This window comes from Podarcis gaigeae (assembly GCF_964106915.1).
Source record: "Podarcis gaigeae genome assembly, chromosome: 4".
NCBI lineage: Eukaryota > Metazoa > Chordata > Lepidosauria > Squamata > Lacertidae > Podarcis > Podarcis gaigeae.
Window position 1 is genome coordinate 81,392,972 of NC_139677.1, and position 21,753 is coordinate 81,414,724.

Below are 21,753 nucleotides of genomic sequence, written 5' to 3' on the forward strand. Positions count from 1 at the left end.
GCCGACGGGCCAATCGTCGCTGTCCTTGCGTGAGGGCTTCTCTCTCAAGCATTGGGAGCCAATAAACAGGGCCTCGCGTGAGCCGGGCGAGGAGCGCGCGGGGAGCCGAGGGCAGGTAGCGCTTGTCTCCCTAATGGAGAGGCGGCGCTCCTTCTCCTGCAACGGGCCATGGAAGCGTAGTAGGAGCTGGGGAAGCGGGAGAGGTGGGGCTGCGTGCGGCCGGAGGTAAGCGAATGGCGAGTAGGGCGGCGCTGGAGCGCAGTTTGCGTGCACCCGCACCCGCGCCTGCGCGAGCGCCGCCGTCATTCCCCGGTGCTGCGGGCGCGCGCGTTATCGGGAGCAGAGGGGCAAACGCGTGCACAATAAACTCCGGGTTATGGGGAGAAATTTGGGGAGCTACTTGCCTGCGCCACATTGTTTGCTTTCAAATACCGCCGTGCTTTTTTCCTTTAAAAAATGTTTAGGGGTACCCTCATTTTCCTACTCATATTGAAATACTGCCCCTCAGTGACGCCAAACTTAGATTCACAACACAGTACATCTTCTTACTTGCACAGAGCGCGCGGCCGTTCGTTCGTTTGCACGGCAGCCGAAGTCGAGCCACTTTGCAATACTGTATAAACTAGGCTGCAGGCGACAAGATGCTTGGGGGGGGGAATAAAATAACATTCCCCCTCCGCCCCCACTTACAACTGACTGGAGGGGAGGAGAAAACAAATAGGCACAAGTTTCGGACAATCTGACGCGCAGGGAGTGACTTGCAAGGTTGCTGCAGGTGAACGGGTACCGCTCTGCAGTTTGATGACCTGTGGCTCAAAAAGGCAGGCATTTGAGGTTTTTCGAGTCGCCAAGCAGACAGTTGCGCAAAGGCTAAATAACTGACGAGTGCGATTTTTGTTTTGGTGGGTTTTGTTTTGTTTGCAGTGTCATGTGAGAGATACACATGACCTTAAGAAACAGTTGAGCTTTACTTCACCTTCCTTGTTTTCCTGGATGAAGTCCGAATGAAGCTGACCAAGCTTTGTTTAATTAAAACAGTGATAGTCATTCTTTTTCTAAAATGCATATTCCCAGGTTTGTTTTCCAGAAAGGAGTTGCAGTGGCAATTGTCACAGCCATGCCCCTTCTAAGGTTGTACAACATTCTAAGATTACACATTAATCTTATAGTTATTATTGTATTCCTAATTATTATTCTTGTATTCTTTTACAATAATAATAATTAGGGACACATTGCAACAATCGATGCAGATGCGCAGGTGTTGCCTTTTAGCTAGGTTCGAAAGCACATCAAAGTGCAAGTAGATAAATAGGCAAGTAGATAAATACCTCCGGCATAAAGGTAAACAGCGTTTCCGTGCGCTGCTCTGGTTTTGCCAGAAGTGACTTAGTCATGCTGGCCACATGACCCGGAAGCTGTATGCCGGCTCCCTCGGCCAATAAAGCAAGATGAGCGCCGCAACCCCAGAGTTGGCAACGAATGGACCTAATGGTCAGGGGTCCCTTTACCTTTTCTTTTTACCATAGTCTGTGCACATACGTGGGCAAATGATTTGGAGTGGTCCAATATCTTTCAGAGTGACTTGTGTTTCCCTAGAAGTTCCAATGAACATAACATAAATTGCACACCATTCTTCTGAAACTGAAGCACCTAGTGTTTCCAGTGTTCCTAAATGCTTAGCTTTGGAGCATATTGTGGCTTAAAAGCTCCCCTTTCTAGCTGATTAGGTGACTCTAAGACACTTGAGGCAGAAATAGTAACATGTCTTTGAGTGTGGACCAGTAAAGTACTGCTAAGCAGTTCTGGGCCTTAGACTGTAAGAGCCTGTGCTTTTTCCAATGGAGTATAATCTTGGTATTAGCATAATTCCTGCCTTGGAATAAGGCGTGTATCCCAAAGTTTTGTCTTTGTACAATGCACGTTAAATTGTGGTGTCTCTCAGGCCGATCCAGAGGAATAAGAAACTAGAGCTTGCATCCTGGGAGGAAAAAACATACACATTTGCTGCTGGACAGCTGCCTTCTATGAGAAGTCCTGGCATTGTGTTTGGCCCAACACTTTATTTTTCTGAAAGACCCTCTCAGGAGTAGAATGTGTGTGCACACACGTACACACCAGTAACTGCTTCTATAAATATGAACGAGGAACTGGGTTTTTGTGCTCTGAAACAAGTCTCTAGCCCACACCAAATTCATTGGGAAGCTGTGATAGATAACAAAAAACCCTCAATCAATCTTTATTGCAGTTAAAGACCAGACAGAGTAACTCTCCCTGGGGTGACAGTAGCTGTATGAGTTCTCCATTGCCTTATAATTCATTGTCTTTTAACTGTCCTGCAAGCAAATCAGGATGAATGCTGAATAAACAGGCCATCTGGAAAAGGCCATAATTTTTCATAAAAGGCATACATGCTGAAACACAACTTTTAAAGATTCGGGAGCCCTGTCCCCTCTTTTAACCAGGTCACTCAACCAGTACTGCAGTTGTTCTTAAAGTGCTTTATTTCTAGGGGGGAAAGGTGCTGATACTCTGGGCGGTTGCCCTGGATGGAAAACTTCCTTGGGAGTCAGAAAAAACAAATACATGTAAAACAGTTGTATGTTTTACTGGAACGTCATTAAAATATTGGTATGTAGTTATTACATTATGCATGATAATTAAAGAACTTGCTGCAACTCTATACCTTGTTCTGTACTCTTAATACCTGACTGTGCATGCCTATTATCGCCACAGGGTCATACCATCCACGATTTTGCCGGGACATGGGCTCACGCCTCCTTCCCCAAGCCCTGGAAGCATTTTCCCAGCTTAGGGAAGGAGGCGCAGTGCTCTGACGGGGTCCAAGAGGCCTCCTGCCTCCTTCTCTTGCGAAAAAGGTGGCAATACTGTGTACCGTTGTGTACTGCCAGGGAAAAAAAGCATTGGTTGCATTGTCTAATTATGTTTCTCAAGACAGAAAAACACAAACCAAAATTGCAAAGCAGGAAAATGGATAAAATGACACAGTAGGTTGTTGGCATGTGTCTGTTTTGAGAGACAATGGAGTGCACCTCCAGCGGTGAAGTCAAACTTGCATTTGCTGCACCAGAGTGACCTCCCTGAGGCACAAGCCTGGGCATTGTGTATGGAGGTCGTGTGCTGCCCAGATGACAAGACCCTCCTCTCGGCCTCAGTGATATGGCCCAAAGGAAAGCAGTTTGGCCCCAGTTTGGCTGCAGGAGTTGCAAGGAGGAGGTGTACAAGGCCATCCAACCATCTTAGGGACTCCTTTTATTTTCCCAAAGATACCGCACAAGGCAGTGGAAGTTTAGGGCCAGAGTTTTCCTTATCCTAGCTAGGGTACCTTCCCAGGTTGATGAGCCCCATCTGCCCCCTCACTTCCCCCTACAGCATGAGCAGAAACCACGTACCTTCTTGACTGTTAGACTGACTATTACTCTTGTCTGCTCAATCCGCTGGAGCCTGTCTTCACATGCAGTGGAAGTCCATAACTCACCGAGGGTTTGAAAGCCATCAGCTGCCCTCATCTGGATTAGCCGGCCAGTCGGAGCCATTTCCTGGGGAGCGACCCCTATTGCACGCTGACAACTTCTGGAAGTCAGGTAAGAGCTGAGTGCAGGGTGGGGACCAAAGGTGATAAACTACCTCAGAAGGAGCGTGATGTGTCTGCCACCAGAGGTAATACATTCCATATACCCCCAAACCCAGTAGAAGTTATTAAAAAATATAACTCCCTTGTGCTAAACTCATTTGAAAACCCCATCTTAGCAGTGTAGGTTAGAGCAAATGTGAGTCAGAGCATGTTAAATGGCTCTTTCATAATTTAACAAGGAATTACAGAGGATCCACCCCTTCTGGTAACAGCGCTCCAAACCATCAGGGTTGCAGTGTTTTTTATTGCTTGACTCATCACCTGTTGTGGGACTGCAGGTGTGCAGGTACCTTCCCAGTTTGATGAGGCAGTTTGATGTCCTTTCAAGAAGACTAATACATTCTTTTCTTTCTGAAACAGAATTAAAACTCAGATTCAAGCATGAAGAAATTTATGGTAGTGGAACCTGTGGTTGCCTTGTTCATGTTTTTATATTCCATGCCGTTGATGCAGCAGTATGTGTATCGGAAGCTCTGGGAGGAGACCACCAATTCCACCTTCGATAATGACAATGCTTCTCATTGCCATGTGAACCAAAGTGATCCAACTTTCTTGAAGCAAAAGGTAAGCTCAAAGTTCTTCTCGGGTGCATACCAGGCATAGTTAAATGGACAGCACAAGTCTACTGCAGTGTTTCCCAACCTTGTGCCTCCAGATGTTTTTGGCCTACAACTCCCATCATCCCTAGCTAGCAAGACCAGTGGTCAGGGATGATGGGAGTTGTAGGCCAAAAACATCTGGAGGCACAAGGTTGGGAAACACTGGTCTACTGATTTCTATCCAGAAAGCTCCTACTCTCATTTTCTTGGGAGTAATCTTTACTGAACTCAATGGGTTTGGTGTAAACATCTGAGTTTACACTGGGTAAACTCGTGAGTGAAAATTGGTAGGATTGGACTGCTAGTCTCTATCGCTGTGAGAGATTTATGCTCTTAAGTTCCACAAACTTTAATGAAAAATTTAAAATGCAGATGTTTGGGTTGTGCCCACTGGGAGAGAGCGTTGCAAAGAAAACGTCACTTGAATTAAATGACAGTCAGTGAATTGTCAGCTGCTAGAACAGTCAGAGCTGGGAGGACCAGGTGCAAAAAAAGAACGGGGCTCTGGCAGCTTTAAGAGGGTGTTTCAGTAGGCGCACCAACTGAACTTTGTGTGGACTCTTCAAATGTATTCCCACTGAGAGCACATGGCAGTAATCCAACCTGGATGTGACACTTTTGTCAGAGCTTTTCAAAGAATGGTTGCTGATGGTGCACCAACCTAAGCTGGACAAAAGCAGCCCTGGCCACAGTACTCTTTAGACATCTTTATTCAGGAGTACTGCCAGACCGCAACCTGATTTTTCAGGAGGAGGGCTACCCCATCCAAGGCGGCTGAACTTTAAAAACAGAGAAGTTGTGTATCTCCAACTCACTGATTGCCTTAGGAACTTGAAAATGGTCAGTGTTCGTCACTAGTTTTAGGGATGGTTTAGGATCAAGGATTTTAAAGGGGTATTTTTAAGAAGGCTTCCTAGCAATTTGCATTCAAATATCTTTTGTACTGTGTTAGAACTGGATTTATGTGTAATTACAAAGAAGCTCTGAATTCATTAGACCAGACTGGTGCTTCCTGGTGGCTGGCCTGCTTGAACAAATATCTTTATAGCTAAAGTGGGGGATCTTACACTGATACAGTGGTGCTTTGGTTCTCGAACTTAATCCGTTCCGGGAGTCCGTTCGAAAACCAGGGCGCAGCTTCCAATTGGCTGCAGGAGCTCCCTGCACTCAATCGGGAACCGTATCGGACGTTCAGCTTCCAAAAAACGTTCGCAAACTAGAACACTCACTTCTGGGTTTGCGGCGTTTGAGAGCCAATTTGTTCTATAGCTAAGGTACCACTGTACACTGTTTAGTATGCAATGCAGGCATTCTGCTTGCTAGACTGGTTGCAGATTGTGGAAAATGCTTTCATTAATAATAGGGTTTACCAGCAGTGCTCCCTTCCTTGCATCTTGTTTTGCCTCACAATGCTCTATCCCTTAATTTAATCTTTATATAAGTTGACGACTCCTCCCTGTTTAAGTTTTTGTTGTAAGTTCTATTTATTTGCTTCACAAACTGTGCCCAAGAGTGAAACTTGTATCTTCAGATTGTAGACTTGTGGGCCAAATCTTCAGATAGCGTCACAGTGCAATACTTCATTGGCTTTGCTGAAACTAAGCTGCTTTTAATCCAGGTGCTTCTCATTTACTTTCTTGTGCTCCTGACTTAAGTAGTGGAGTGCTGTGTTTAATTTATATACAGCATATGTTTTGGTAACTCTCCCTCATTATCTGGAGTGATCAGCATGTACCTCATGTGAAAACATGGCTGTGTGCAACCCAAGCTGACGTGGCAAAGTCCTATTGACTTCTTTAAATAAGTGCATTCAAGGCTCATGGTTTTTTTCCTCTGGATTGCACACAAAGTCAAGCACTAGGGTCATTTTGTACCAGCTGGGATTCTTGCAACATTTGCTCAGTGTTGGGCCTTCTGCTGCTACTCCATCTAGACAGAGCATTGCCATGTTATCATCTTGCCCAGAGGAAGTTAAAGGTCCTTTTGTGTTAAGAAAGTCTTCAAATAGAAAAACAACAACACGATCATAGGAAACAACAGTCCTGCGGCTTCGGGTGGGGCCCCCTGTTGAGTCTGCTGAGTGAGGGGGCCCTGAACATCTGCCCCAAGGTCCTACTCTGTCTCTCAGAGCAGACACATCAAGCGCATCTTCAGTCGGCAAGTGTTTTTTTGCCACTCTCAAGGAGAGAGAATCGTTTACAGAAGGGCCCAAAGGTCACAAAATGCAAGAGGCATAGTCTGCAACATTTCTACGCAAAGTTCAAGTGTGTGCGAGATAACCTCTGTGCTTTCTTTGCTTGTCGGTGCTTTCTCTGTGACCTTGATACATTTGAGCTTTGCACAGAAATGTAATGGGCACCTTGCATTTTGTGGCATTTCAACCTGGTGATTTATAATTCTTCTCCCGTCTGTAAATAGATACACAGATACAGGTACAGCTTCGACTGGCATTTCACAAACTGGGTGATGTAAAATCCAGTCCACAAAAGCTTATGCTGCTGTAAGTGTGTTAAAATCATATCCACGCCATTTAAAGCACACACCTTCCTCCAAAGAATCCTGGGAACTGTAGCTTGTTAAGGGTGCTGGGAATTGTAGCTCTGTGAGGGTGAACTACAGTTCCAATGATTCTTCCGGGAAAACCTTGTATTTGAAATGTATGGTGTGAATGTGACCTAAAAATGTACTTCAGGGTTCTTTTGTGTCTGTGGTTCCTCGGGCTGATCAAAATTTGGCCTTCCCTCTGCACACTTTCTCCTACATGCATGCATGTTGAGGTATGAAAGAGGGAAAGACGATGATGTTTTAAATAATAATAATTTATGTACTGCTCATATACCAAAATGGCTTGTAAGTGGTTTGCAACTATAAAACCAATTGTAAAATCCATACGTAATTAAAATACATTAACAATTCCACCGTAGCATTAAAACATCTTTAATTAAAATATGCCACAAGCCAGTTATAATAAATAATAATAATAATATTTTTTTTATTTATACCCCACCCTTCCCAGTTTCAAAACTGGGCTCAGGACAGCTAACAGCAAATATAAAACATTGATTAAAATGTGACTTTAAAACAGCATAGAATACAACATAAAATGCAGCATCGATATCAATAAGATCCAAAAATTATGGGGTCATTTTTGGAAGAAAAAAAAAGTTAGAAAGCATGACAATTGAAACAACTGAAAAAAAACAGTAGGATCAAGTTCAAGTTCAGGTGTGTCTTCAAGAGCTAGTGGAATGCCAATACTGATGGCACCTTGGTATTTCAGCAGGGAGGGCATTCCACGACACACTGGTTCCACCCTTGCCTCCATGTTATCGCAAGCCATTAACAACCAGTTATTACACAGGTTTGCATTTACGGATTGACAGGCCTCTCCCCGCTACTTTATATTAAATCTGTTTATTTTCTTCTTCCAGGAAGTCCAAGAAAAGATGTCTATTTTTATCTTGAAAACAGACCTGTGTGCGGGTGCCCTCAGCATTTTGGTAGCCTTTGTCGTCGTAGCAAATGGAGAACGCTGGGGGCGCAAAGTATCGCTGGTTCTTCCTATGGTGGGCAGTCTCGTGAGCAGCATCTTCCTCTGCGCTATATCCTATTTCTCGCTGCCCCTCTCTCTCCTATTCATTTCGGCCTTCGTTACTGGGCTGTTTGGAAGCATAGCAACCTTCCTGGGCGGTGCCTTTGCCTTCATCGCTGACCTTTGCGAGAATGAGAAGCAGAATACCATCCGAATAGCAGTGATCGACTTCATCCTTGGAGTGTTTTCTGGATTGGGAGGACTGTCTTCAGGCTACATTTTAAAAGCTTTGGGCTTTACCTGGACATACGTGATGATGTCACTGCTTCAGGTGGTCAACATTTTGTATGTTATGTGTTTCTTGGATGACACGGTCCGGGTATCTGAGGTTGAGCCAAAGTCTCTGAAAGAAAAGCTCAAGGGAACCTTTTCTGGAGTTTATGACTTATTTCGGAATTCTTCCTGTAGGAAGCGGACTCTGATCACATTGCTGCTTTGTACATTCATGACTTACTTGTTCACAATGATCGGCGCGCTTTCTCTTTACACCATCTATGAACTGAACGCCCCGCTCTGCTGGAATGCCATCTACATAGGATACGGCTCGGCTGCATCTACTGCTGTCTCTCTGATTGGCTTTTTAGGAATCCTTGTCCTTGTCAAGTACCTAAAGGACTTTTACCTTGTTTATCTCGGGATCTTCTCTTACGTAGGAGGAGCCATCATGGCTGCCTTTGCCACCACTACGTTGCTGATGTTTTTAGGTGAGTTCAGTACCAGACCGGTGAAAATTCAGAACTTTTGGTAAGAATACTAGTTATGTAGATGTTTTGAAAACAAGTGGTGCTCACAACCATGAAGAATAATTTCTGGACTACATTATTTCCAAGAATATATGCAATTTTATAGACATTCCTTGGTTTGAGAACTGCACCACAAAATTCAGAAAAGTATGAATTTTGAAATACATTTGCATTTCGGTTTGCATATTGTTTCAGGTTAGGTTCACATTAATCCTTACCAAACCATTGAAAGCCCATTGAAATAGACTTGAGTAACTTAAATGCATCTATTTTAAATGCAGCTATTTCTCTGAGTATGACTTAGTTGGAGACAAGCCTATATGACTATTAAAATATCTTGGCTGTTTCCTTTTGCTTTGTTGTATTTTACAGTACAGCTTCATCTATTTCGGTCTCCTATTCATTATATTGCTGGCTTGTGTCTTTTACAGTGAGAGTGCCTTCCCTGCTACTTGCTATGCCCATTCCAGTCCTTCGATCCATGTTGTCCAAATTAGTTCTTCCTAATGAACAAGGTGAGTTGAAGTTGCGAAAGGATAGTTCGCGGTTGTCATGTCATAAATTACAAAGGGAGTTAGGAGGTGTTGGGTGGATTTGTCAGTTTTATTTTACATTGTTATTTATTATTTGGGGCTTTAAAAAATAAAATAAAAAGGTTAACCCTATTAATAAGTTGCATGAATAGTTTAAGTAACACTCTGGAATGCCACCCTGGAATCTTCTGAGAAAAGGCGGTTGAGAAATGTTTCAAATAAATGGAGAATAGCACAAGTGTTTTATTTTAATTTTTTGTGTTTTCTCGTTTTGACAGGAGCTATATTTGCTTGCATCGCCTGCTTAGAGGTCGTGATGGGGACTCTTGGACTTGTCACGTTCAATAGTCTTTATGCTGCCACTGTGGGCTGGTTTCCAGGCTTCTGCTTCCTCTTCTCAGCTGGCCTTTGCATAATTCCGCTGATTACGCTGAGGTTGTATACATATTACTCCTCTGGTTAATGCCAAAAGCAAAGCTATTTATTACATTGCATTTATAGCCCACCTTTTCCTCTAAGGAACTCCAGGTGGTCTACGTGGTTCTCCCCTTCCCCCTTTCAGTAACCCTGCGAGGTAGGTTTAGAGTTAGAGACAGCGACTGGCCCAAAATGACCCAGAGAACTGCATATGAAACAAGTGCTCCTCTGTTGAGCTACCACCCTTCCGCCAGTGCATCCTTAGATGCATTATAAAAATCTCCAGCATCACTACCTCGTATATTATCAAGTATTGAGCTCTGGTAACAGTATTTTTTCTTTTTTTTTTTTTTCATTCTCACTGACTTTTTTCCTTTCTTTTTTCTCTCACTCTTACCCTTTTATGAATGAAATTCTTTTAATGAAATATCAGTTAAATAATTAAGTACGGTGGTATCTTGGCTCTCAAACCTAGCGTATTTTTTTGCTCTATAAGACGCAGCAGACCATAAGACGCACCTAGTTTTTGGAGAAAGAAAGCAAGAAAAAAAAAATTCTGAATCCCAGAAGCCAGAACAGCAAGAGGGATCGCTGCGCAGCAATCCCTCTCGCTGTTCTGGCTTCTGGGATAGCTGCGCAACCTGCATTCGCTCCATAAGATGCACACACATTTCCCCTTACTTTTTAGGAGGGACAAAGTGCGTCTTATAGAGCGAAAAATACGGTAATCTGTTCCGGGAGTCCCGGAACCGTTCAAAAACCAAGGTGCGGCTTCTGATTGGCTGCTGGAATTTCCTGCACTCAAGCAGAAGCCGCGTCTGGCATTTGGCTTCCGAGAAATGTTCGCAAACTGGAACACTTACTTCCAGGTTTGCAGCATTCGGGAGCCGATTTGTTCGACAACTAAGCCATTCGAGAACCAAGGTACGAGTGTATTGAGTACTGTAAAGTACTGGTAAAGTATTTAGGTGGTGTTCGACTAGCCTTTAAACAGTTGGCCCATTGAAATGAACATGACTAAGTGAGACTCATCCATTTCAATAGGTAGTTAAATATCACCCTTTGACTTGAACAAAGGAGACCAACCAACGCCACATTTTTTTCTCAGTACAAGACTTTTCCCAGTCAAAACTTCATTCCAGGGTGTTTGTAAGTGTTAAAAGGGAATAATCCCATCTGAGCTACTCGGAAGATGGGCTGAGTACAAATGTAATATAGATCAGTAAAAGAATGGTCAGGAAGGCGTGTATCGCTGACAAAAGTCTACCTGTCAGGACAAGAGTATTTGCTTGAAATTAGTGAAAAATAATGCGAAACTCAGGCTAAATATTTCCTGCTATGCTGATTTCCCAACAGTGCCTTGACTTTGGCACATACCTAAAGTGTTAGGATGGACACAGACATAACATTTAAAATAGTGGTCACAGTGCGTCCTTCTCCTTGCAGTATGGAACTTGCCTTAAACATGTGTACAGTGGTACCTTGGTTTTCGAACAGAATGCATTCCGGGGGTCTGTCCGACTCAAGGAACCGTTTGAAAACCAAAGCACGGCTTCCCATTGGCTGCAGGAACGTCTTGCAGCCAATCGGAAGCAATGCCGGATGTTCGGCTTCTGAAAACTGTTTGAAAACCGGAATGCTTACTTCCGAGTTTCGATCAATTGGGAGCCGATTTGTTCGGGAGCCAAGGCGTTTGGCTTCCAAGGTACGACTGTACTAACAAGTAAAATGCTGGTTCAGCTGTCCATCATTTGCTTTCCTTTGTGTTTCATGTTCTAGAGATTGGCAAAGGGGAGGTGCGTAGGTAAATGCCATGGATTTTCACCAATAGGAATTCTCCTTGGCCAGCTTTTCCCCAGCTCAAACTGAACCATGCTGAAAAATTGCAGAAGTGTTGTTTTTCTACACACGTCCTGGGATAAAGGAGAAGCTATTTTGCGCTGGCAAGGTTGCTTTCAAACTGCTTTAGCTGCTGTTAGAATGTTCCACCTGTCTTTGCTCTTAATCTTAAAGCTGGCGTGACAGGTGTTTCCTTCAAAAGGTTAAGAAGACTATCCATTTCAGGTTGCATACAGGGAGGTATTGTCACAACCTTACTGAATACGCCACATGGACCTTTTTCATTGCAGTGTATGACAGCTTTATGATTTCTGTACATTTTCAGTTGACTTAGTACAGTGTGTTCCGTATCTCCTCTTTAAAACGTCTTATCTCTTTCTCCCAGCTGGTTTCTGTATGCCACTTGGCATGAATATCACTTTGCACTACTTATAAATGAAGACGACTCCCTTGGGGAGAATGCTGACAGCTGAACAGAGAATTTGTCTAAAGGCTAGCCCTCCTCTCCTGTTCTTCTATCATGGCCATACCTGTTGACTCTATTGGCACAGCTAAAGAAGGATCTGATGTGTCCGTTCTTAGATCTCTACAAGAATTGACCATCCCAGGTTTGCTGCTGTCCTTGATGGTGCATAGGATGCTGCGCAAAGCGGTAGCAGGGAAGAGAGTCGTGAATGGTGCTTTCAGTCTGTTGCTATGCTGGGGTGGGATTCAATCACAAACTGGCAAATTCGCAATGAGAGTTGTTTGGGAGGTCTTGCGCAACAAACCTGCTTTCTCAAAACATCAGGCTTTTTCTCAGTAAGGAAAGTGATGGGGAAATGGACTGGAAAGGATAGGGTTGCTGGACACAACATTGTCTAGCATCTCCACGAACAAATCAGGGTGAATGCTCACTAAATAGCTAATGTAGCAAACAGATCAGGAATGAATGCTCAGAAAACAGATTGTCTGGAAGCACCCAAAGCACTGCCTTGGTTGAGCTGTTTCAAAGGCAATAGGCTGAAACAGGAGTGATGTCAGAACTGGGATCAGGCCCTTGATGTCTTGGTGCACCTGCGCATGGCTGTTCATGTTTCAGTGCAATCAGTAACAGATAGTGTGGTGCTGCTGCTCACCTGAACTCAGATTGGTTGTCACTCCTGCTTACTGGAAAGGGCAAGGCGTCACCATGTTAAGACACATTTCCGTTCTCTCATCATTTTGAAATGCCCTGGCCTTTGAGTTTTGGAATTCTGTGACTCCTGTATTAACCAGACTTTCTTGTGTACACAAGTAAGTCTGTGATGCATACCTGCTTGCAGGAAGTGGACAGAGGGGCAGCAGCGACGCTACTCCCTCAGCAAGGAAATGATGCACTTATTTTGCATGCAGTGCAATCTTATGTGTGGCTATTGAGAAATAAGCCCATTGGGTTCAGTAGAACTTACCTACAGGGTTGAACTATTATACAGTCGCAGCTTGGTTTTCGAACACAATGCATTCCGGAAGCCCGTTCGATTTCCAAAACATTTGGAAACCAAGGTGTGGCTTCCAATTGGCTTCCGATTGCGCAGGCGCACTGGAAACAATAGCGGAAGCTGCATCAGATGTTCGGCTTCCAAAAAAAGTTCAAAAACTGGAACACTCACTTCTGGGTATCGATCGTTCAGGAGCCAAAACGTACAAGTACCAAGGTGTTTGAAAACCAAGGTATGACTGTATATTGATATGTAAATAGAATTATCTACTCTTGCAACAGGAAGGTCGTGTTTGTGTTGCAGAGGGACTTAAGAATCACAGGATGGGTGAAGTACTGTCAACAAACCCTGTTTGAGCAATTGCTGGATAAGCTGTGGAGGTCCTACATAGCTTCTCCAATTTTTGTGTGACCACATCTGCAAGCAAGCCCTGTGGCCAGACAAGCTTAAGAAAATACAGAAACTGAGCCAATTATTTTTAAAATAATTCTGAACAAACCTGATTCTTCTTTACACAGAGGACAGGCAGGTACCTTGATTGCAAACAGTCTATAATAATGATTGGCAATCTTTGCTTGGAATCTAAGGTAAGTTAACTTAAGGAACATAATGGAAAAAAGGCTCCCATCTCCTGTTCCACCTCTGTAGCCACCTGAATCCCTCCCCCTGAAACAAGCCACTCTGGAAGGTTATGTCTCCCTCCTGAATCGTGTAGGATGGGATGCTAAGGGCTATTGGGAGAGCTGGAGAATCAACTGGAATTGGGCTTGGATCCTAAGTTAAAGAGGTTTATGGAAGGAAAGGTTCCATTCTGTTCTTCCACCCAACAGCTCCCCTCACCCTGCCCCTCGTTGTTCAGGAAGGGCCACCAAACCTCTGCAGAGGCTTTCACGGTGGCAGAGGAGAGGAGAGGAAGGGGCAGCCAATTCCACAAACTTCCATAAGTTAACCTACTTTATGATGCATACAACTGTATAAAATGCCACTGTGATTTATCTTGCGCTATTTTCCTTAAATTGCTCTGTTGGGCCTAAGAATGGGCAAATCTTTCAATTTCAACATCAGTTTGCAAATTCTTTCATTTTAAAAAAAGGTCAGCATTTTAGTACAAATTTCTCCTACACGCACATTGTTGTACGCAATGTTTTTGCAAGTAGTATCCACTAATATAATGCATTTTTGTGCACACTTTACCTAATTTGTATGAATTGCTTGATTAGAGATCTGCAGTGCAAAATTCAAAGAAGTCTGAATTTCAAAGGATGAAAGTATTTGGTTCATATATTTTCAGGAATTAGGAAGATTCGCTTTTAAATGTGAACCAAATCCCTCATTAGCCTAGCCTACCAATGCACTTAGGTATACAAAAGTGAGGATTAATCAGTAATGTTTACTGTATGCTGTCCCCCCCCCCCAACAGCACTTTCTATGGTGGATAAAAGAGGATTTGTTGTAAACTTTAAAAAAAAAGACCCTAATGTAATTGTATATTTTGTTTAAGGATTGACTTGTTGAATTATTAGATAGTGTTTCAATTGATTCATTTGATAGGGTTGGTTCACATGAAAACGAAGAGCAAGACCTTGCAGTTCAGGATAAGCATGTTGAACCTGTGAAGCCTGCAATGCAAAATGTAGCTGCCTGCAGGGTAGACACTACGTAATGTTTTGGGCTGCAGTTCAACACAGGATTGGGTGTGCTTAAAGCTCTTTTGAAATAACTGGATTTAAAGCTCCCATCCCAAGCACACTTTCTAAGGCACAAGTGGGCTACCTGTCTGGGTCTCACATGACCCTTCCACTTCTCGATGTGGAACCCCAGAGTCTGCCATACCTGCCGCCACCACCATTACAGGGGGCGGGGACGACAGCAGGCAGGTATTCCTGCTTGTGTGTGGGTCAGGCATAGTGTGCCACAGATATAGAGTGCTGCTTTGGGACTCCATTCTTGGCCCACACTCTGTGGTTTGGTTGTGTGTGTGTAGGAATGCTGGCCCTTTTTCAAACCTCTGGCAGTGCTGATTGCACTCTCCTGTGATGGCTGGAGTGGTTCTGCCAGTGAAATAGTTACAACACAGAGAAAGGCAGGAGCAGAACAGGCTGGCTGGCTAGATGGGGGTGAATGGGGAGGTGGAAGCCTGTGCATGTGTGTGTGTGTGTGTGTGTGTGTGTGTGTGTGTGCCAGCCAAGAAGGGGGAACTTCTGTGTTTGCAAGTGGAGGAATGCGTGTTTTTGTGAGTGAGAAGATGAATGATGGTTGAATGAAGAGAAGGGGAGAGAGAGAGAGAGAGAGAGAGAGAGAGAGAAGTGCTGCCCCCTCCCCACACTTTTGGACCACATTCCGATGGTGGACAGTTTCCCCCTAAGTGGAGATGGCCCTAAACCCGCAAAAAACTTACTCATCTTCTTGCTGGAAAGAAAGCCTTGTCAATAACGTTTTCAAAATCAAGAATCTTAATTTTGTCTCTCCTTGAGCCCTTTAACATTTTTCTCCCATCTGGTCTGGAGAATCTTCCTCATTTCTTTTTACAACTCTTTTGAGCTCCTGTGATGGAACCAGAGCTGTGCATCTAATTAGTTCACAGTTAATGTGCTGTAAAGTGTAATTTTGTACTTGCACCGCACTTTTCATCTTCGGGGTGCTTGGCAAATATGTAAATCATTAATCTTCTCCGCCGCTCTGAGGCAGGTACTCTTTGCCAACTTCACCTTCCACCTCTGGGTGGGCAACCTTTTAATATCAAACTTGTCTCAGGGCCACAGAGCAAATTAATATTAGGGATTGAGATGATAAAACTGCTTCTGCCACTTGGGTTTATATGCTCTATAATGACAGTATGTATAGAGAATGCCATTCAATGGCATCTCTCCTCCCCCCCCCAGCATAAAATATGTTGTTAGCAACACCTGGCGAGTTTTTCATATCACTAACATTTAGGATGTTATTTCCCCTCTTGCCATATATTGCTTTGCGGTATCATGAAGTGCTGAGGTGCTTTCATGCTGATGGTTTTATGAGAGTTCCTTGGTGACTTATAATGCTCCCTCTCAGTCTCTGTGATCCATACACCCCTCTCCCCCATAGATCAAATTAGATGTCCGTGGGAAGATTATGATATGTCTCTGAAAGGGTTTTTAATGAACCCTGACTGCCGTCAGGAGTGAGGAAACAGCAGGTGGTGGGGTGGGCAGCAATTCTTTTTCCTGCAGTTTGTCCACTCAGAATTTATTTCCCCCAGTTGCGTATCTCCCTGTGCGAAAAAAAATATCTGGGGACTCATCCATTCAGGTGGTTTATACAATGTGTGCTGTTGGAATGATGTTTTATGTTCTTTGGGGGGGGGGGGTTGTGTCCATGATATTGCTGTGCTTTATTTTAATGAACTAACATTCATTAATTTGGGGAACCTTTGGGTTGAAAGCTTGGCTATAAATCCAATTAGTAATAATAACATATTTTCCTACCCTCTTCCTTCACTTATACTGCAGCCTTATCTAGCAAATTCCATTTTTTAAAAGTCAGGAGACTGACTGATGTTATCTCCTATGTAATGTCTGCTACCCACCCCAATCGTGAAGGTTGCAGATTGTTTGGGTGTCATAATTTACTACACTGTAAATAGCATTTTGGGAGCTTTGGGAGCGTGGGAAATGAGCAGCGGACAGGGCACTCTTTCCTCAGCCCAATGTACCCAATTGCCCCCTCTTCCACATCTCTGTATTTCTTAATTTGTGTATGTGGCTAGCCTGGGCCGCCATAGTACATTTGTTGGATGGAGGGTAGGATTTGTACAGTAGCTATAAGAAACAGGAGTTTGGAAGGTGGGGGAGCAAGGAGGAAGCTTTCCAAATGTAGCTACTTTGGTAGTCGACCATTATTTACGATGTCCACTAACTGGACCTGTCTACCTAAGTGTCAGGGGAGGCAAGCTGTGGCCTCGCTTCCTACTGGACTATGGAGATGCTCAGAAGCAGTGAGAATCTTACTTCCTCTTGCATCTGAGTGTTTCCAAAGCTTGGCATGAACCAAGTGGCCGACTTCTCTTTTCCAAGTACATGTGCCAGAGAGATATTGGGGAGAGGGCCAGGCTGATTCTTCCACACAGCGTGAAGCAAAATGCTGCTCCTGGCTTTTGAGTCCCCCTAGTTGCGTGGAGAACTTGTGGGCAGGGGAAGGTCTCATCTAGCAGTAATTCATTTTATGGGCACCACTTTGATTGACGATATGGAAATTTAATACAGTGCGTGGCCCTCAGGTTCTGTGATGAAATGCTCTTGTGGCCCACTTGGTCTGAGTTGAAACAAACAATGCCTATGCTTATTCACTAAAAAATTGAAAAGATTAAATTCATTTATTCATTAAATCAATGTGCACTAAAACTTGCTGCACCACCTAAATTGCCTTCAATTGTGAACATGAGGAATAGGGAGGCCCACATGCCTATATATATATATATATATATGGTTTTGGTGTCCTCGGGTGTCTTCCCGTGTAAAAGTTGGGGTGTCTAGGCGACGTTTCGACGAGGTCTCACTCGTCATCTTCAGGCTGGTGCTTTCGGCTTCTTGTTACTGGAACAGAGCGGGATCTCAATGTTTGAGTTCCTATAAATACTGTAGAGGGGGTGTGGTGTCTAGCCTCCAATGTTCTGGGCAGAGAGGAAGTTCCCAGGCTAGTGTGCCTTTTCTTCTTTTGTTCCTTAATTACTTGAGAGATACCTTGAGTGATTTCTTGAGTGATATCCTGAGTACCACTTAGGTGGGTCATTAGGTGTGGATTAGTTGCTAAAGTCTTTGTGTCTTGACCTCTTGAACTTTGTGAAGAGTTTTCCTGAGAAGATGGCTGTATTGCACTTAGTTGTGCTTTGGCTTGGCTTCGTGTATAGGGGCGAGCTGTGGTTTTGTGGCTTGTGTCACAACCAAGGGATCTATGAAATACCCTGCAAAGTCTGCCCAGCCACGTACATTGGACAAACAAACAGACGAATAAATGCACGTATCGCAGAACACAAGAATGCCGTCAAAAAAGAAGAAAAAACTTCCTCTCTTTTCCAACACATGAAAGAAACAGGACACGAAATTAATTTTGCAGATTCCAAATTGCTCTTTAACACGGAACATCACCACAAGAGAATAATCATGGAAGCCATCGAGATAGAGAAACACCCTCACAACATGAACAAGCGTGACGACACATCCCGCTTGCCAGACATCTGGAAATTAGCCCTCCCCACAAAAACTGACACCAGATCCAGAGGCACACAGAACGCCAACACCAATCAACCACACCAGACCCAAACCCAGACCCTCTCCACAGATGAATTACTGACACCATCCAGTAGCCAATCCATGGTGGCACCTCCGGATGCTGCACCCCCCTGCAATCCCTACACAGATCTGGCTGACACAAGCCACAAAACCACAGCTCGCCCCTATACACGAAGCCAAGCCAAAGCACAACTAAGTGCAATACAGCCATCTTCTCAGGAAAACTCTTCACAAAGTTCAAGAGGTCAAGACACAAAGACTTTAGCAACTAATCCACACCTAATGACCCACCTAAGTGGTACTCAGGATATCACTCAAGAAATCACTCAAGGTATCTCTCAAGTAATTAAGGAACAAAAGAAGAAAAGGCACACTAGCCTGGGAACTTCCTCTCTGCCCAGAACATTGGAGGCTAGACACCACACCCCCTCTACAGTATTTATAGGAACTCAAACATTGAGATCCCGCTCTGTTCCAGTAACAAGAAGCCGAAAGCACCAGCCTGAAGATGACGAGTGAGACCTCGTCGAAACGTCGCCTAGACACCCCAACTTTTACACGGGAAGACACCCGAGGACACCAAAACCTGCATTCCTGTACCCGTGAAAATCTACGAAAGCAAATATATATATATATATATATATATGCAGGTTTTGGTGTCCTCGGGTGTCTTCCCGTGTAAAAGTTGGGGTGTCTAAGCGACGTTTCGACGAGGTCTCACTCGTCATCTTGAACACCCCAACTAGACACCCCAACTTTTACACGGGAAGACACCCGAGGACACCAAAACCTGCATATATATATATATTGTCCAGTAGCACCTTAGAGACCAACTAAGTTTGTTATTGGTATGAGCTTTGGTATGCATGCACACTTCTTCAGATGCACACGAAAGCTCATACCAATAACAAACTTAGTTGGTCTCTAAGGTGCTACTGGGAGGATTTTTGTTTATTTGTTTCAACTATGGCAGACCAACACAGCTACCTACCTGTAACCTGGTCTGAGTTGTTGGACCACCTTGCTTTAGGGTAACCTTTAGATTGCCCTTTTACTTTGCCCACTTGGTGTCCTGTAGATGTTTTAGACTACAACTCTTCATCCTCAGCTCCAGCACATGTGGAGAACAGGTTGGCAAAAGCTGCCACAGACAGCTATGGAACAAAAGAAAGGACTGTATTTTCTCCGAACCACCACCAGCAGCAGCAAGACTGCAACCTTCTGGAGAGATACTGCATTGAGGCTGACTGTTGTGGCTTAAGACAGGCTCTGTAATAACTTCTGGCACTAATTACTCAGGACAAAGTTGCTTTGTCAAAGTTAATAGCTGCTTGGGTGGAAATGGTAATAGCAATTCACTGACCAGAGAACTTTCACTTTCCTCCTTTTGCGAGAGGCTGTCTTATTGCTGTTAGCAAAAGCCGCCCTCCAGCCAAGGAGTCTGGGCCTGGAGTTGGCTTCACATTAACTCAAAGTGAAAGTTCATGAGAAGTTCTGTTATCTTGATCTGATAGCGCACAGAGTGAACAAGAAAGTGTTTTATCTGAAATGGCCTTCTCCAAGTTGGTGCCCCCAGGTGCTTTGTATTCCAGCTCCCATCACCCCTGAACGACTGGCCATGCTTGCTGAGGCTGATGGGAGTTGTCGCTTGAAACATCTGGAAAGCACTAGGTTGGCAGGAGGCTACAGCTAATGCATCTAGATAAGGAACTGATCATTTGGCTAAAGATCAGAAAATGTCTGCTTATGGGGGGAGATTTATAAAAAGAGCATAAGAACAAGCAATTGCTTTTAGACTAGTGTAATTGTAGTAGCTTACTGCAAAGAATCTTGGGAATTAAAATATGCTGAGCATATTCAGATCTGTATTGTTCTTCATAAAACTAGCCCTCAGGATTTCTTAAGGAAACCAAATGATTTAGCAATCCTATGAATATTTGTCTTCTCAGAAGTAAGGCACATTGACTTCAGTGAGACTTATTCACAAGTATTGGTGCATAAGAATGCAACCTTAAACCGATCTGTATCTGTAGTGTGCAGACACTCAAAACTTTATGGAACTCGAAGTTTTTATACAATGGTTGCCCAAGTTAATCTTTGCACTGATTCTGGCTCTAAAACTGAGCTGCCTTGGGAGTGTGTGTTTTGCAATAATCATGACAATATTTGCACTACTTTCCTTGACTGACTTTTATTTGTGTGTATAATGTACAATGAATGAAAATATTGAGATAAATAAAACATTTTTTGAACAACATTTGTATCAGTGCTTCTTAAAACAATTATTACACCTGCAATCAAGTCACTAGAAAGAAACATGGCAATTCAAGCTGCTTATGATAGAACAAGTTTATCTAAAAAATGAGTCAGTTTAAGCAAAATTAGTGTAGATTAAGAGGGGAAACAATTACATTATACCTTAATTTACATGCCAGTAAATCCATTTTTAGAATTTACATCTCAGAAGTCAAGAAAGAATGACATTTAGTTGTCTGGTTTTGAAATGGACAAGCAAAGAGCAACTTGTTTAGGGTCAAAGATCACGATAGAATATCACAGATCAGTGTGGTGTTATCACATGCAGGTGCTTGTGATTACAACCGAACCTGAACTTGTAAGCTGGTTGTTTTTACTAAAATCTTTTAGTGCCATGATGCTGAACCATGACATAGTAACAACAGATTAGACTGGTGGCCTATCTAGCACAGCATCACAGTGGCCAACCAGATGCCTATGGGATATAGGCACAAGCAGGTTCTGAGTGCAATAGTACACTCCTCTCTTGTAGATTTCAGCAACTGATATTCAGAAGCATGCCACCTGACTGCACAAAAGCTATAATCATTAGGTAACATGATTAGAAGCTCAGAAGGTTTTAATTTTCCAACCAGAGCAAGAGGCGGAAAAGCATTCCCAAGAACCTACTGGTGATTAAGAAAGAGGAGCTAGAGAGTTCTGGGATTGGTAATTCTTCATTTACTTTGGTACCAGAGGTTTGCCTGGTGCCCGTGCTACCAAAACTCAGGAATTTCGGCCTTCATGGTTGGATTTTCTGGCCTTTGTTTTTAGTTTTCCAACTTTCAGTTGCATGTGGAAGGATATTTTTGTTGTTGGTTGATTGCTGTGAACACTCTTGGTATTACAAGTTTATTAAAAAAAATTATTTATTGAATGTATTTTTACTTTCTGTATATTGGGGGGGGGGAATAATGCAACTAAATTTTCAACTGGAAACACCTGACTAATTCAGAATTTGACTTTGAGCTGCATCCTAGGATGTGAGAAGTGTAAGAAATAAATATGTACTTTGTCAAAGCAAGACCTCTAAAAGCCTTGAGGTTTCCACAAGGTTATTTCTTCAGTTAAGACAATCAGTACCCTTTACACGTTACACCATTTGCATGGGAGGTTCATTTTCATGAACTCAACAGCCCTGCTGTCATTTAAAAATGTTCTTGCTTTGGCAAACACTAGCCCACAGTTGAAGCTAACATGAGGCAAAAAAAATTCATACTTCCCAGCGTACACTGAAATATTTTATCCAAGAGAAGTTCTCTCATTGCAGTGAAATATTCTTTAAAAAAAAAGGGAGGACAAAGAAGTCTTGGGAATTTACTAGCTCAAATTTCCATGTCGTGAATAAGCAATTCA

The 21,753-nt window shown here is 43.4% G+C and overlaps 1 protein-coding gene across 5 annotated transcripts; it reads left to right on the forward strand.

Annotated features, from left to right (window-relative positions):
- Positions 1-11: 11 nt before the first annotated feature.
- Positions 12-20,359, forward strand: SLC46A3 (solute carrier family 46 member 3). Of its 5 annotated transcripts, none has more exons than XM_083736973.1 (8): positions 12-225; positions 3,462-3,602; positions 4,013-4,216; positions 7,683-8,547; positions 9,018-9,101; positions 9,398-9,554; positions 11,761-17,150; positions 18,918-20,359. In XM_083736973.1, the coding sequence occupies exons 3-7, from the start codon at positions 4,034-4,036 to the stop codon at positions 11,846-11,848; spliced, it is 1,377 nt and encodes a 458-aa protein (XP_083593099.1). In that variant the 5' UTR covers positions 12-225; positions 3,462-3,602; positions 4,013-4,033; the 3' UTR covers positions 11,849-17,150; positions 18,918-20,359. The 5 variants fall into 5 exon arrangements, with proteins under 5 accessions (XP_083593099.1, XP_083593096.1, XP_083593098.1 ...); XM_083736972.1 differs by having other exon boundaries at positions 49-225; positions 3,391-3,602; XM_083736970.1 differs by having other exon boundaries at positions 44-225; positions 2,510-4,216.
- Positions 20,360-21,753: the final 1,394 nt, after the last annotated feature.

Bases quoted from the DNA above. Each gene is read 5' to 3' on its own strand.
- SLC46A3 (XM_083736973.1), top strand. From the start codon at position 4,034: ATGAAGAAATTTATGGTAGTGGAACCTGTGGTTGCCTTGTTCATGTTT. The intron at 4,217-7,682 runs GTAAGCTCAAAG...TTCTTCTTCCAG, and splicing joins CAACTTTCTTGAAGCAAAAG to GAAGTCCAAGAAAAGATGTC. The intron at 8,548-9,017 runs GTGAGTTCAGTA...TGTCTTTTACAG, and splicing joins TACGTTGCTGATGTTTTTAG to TGAGAGTGCCTTCCCTGCTA.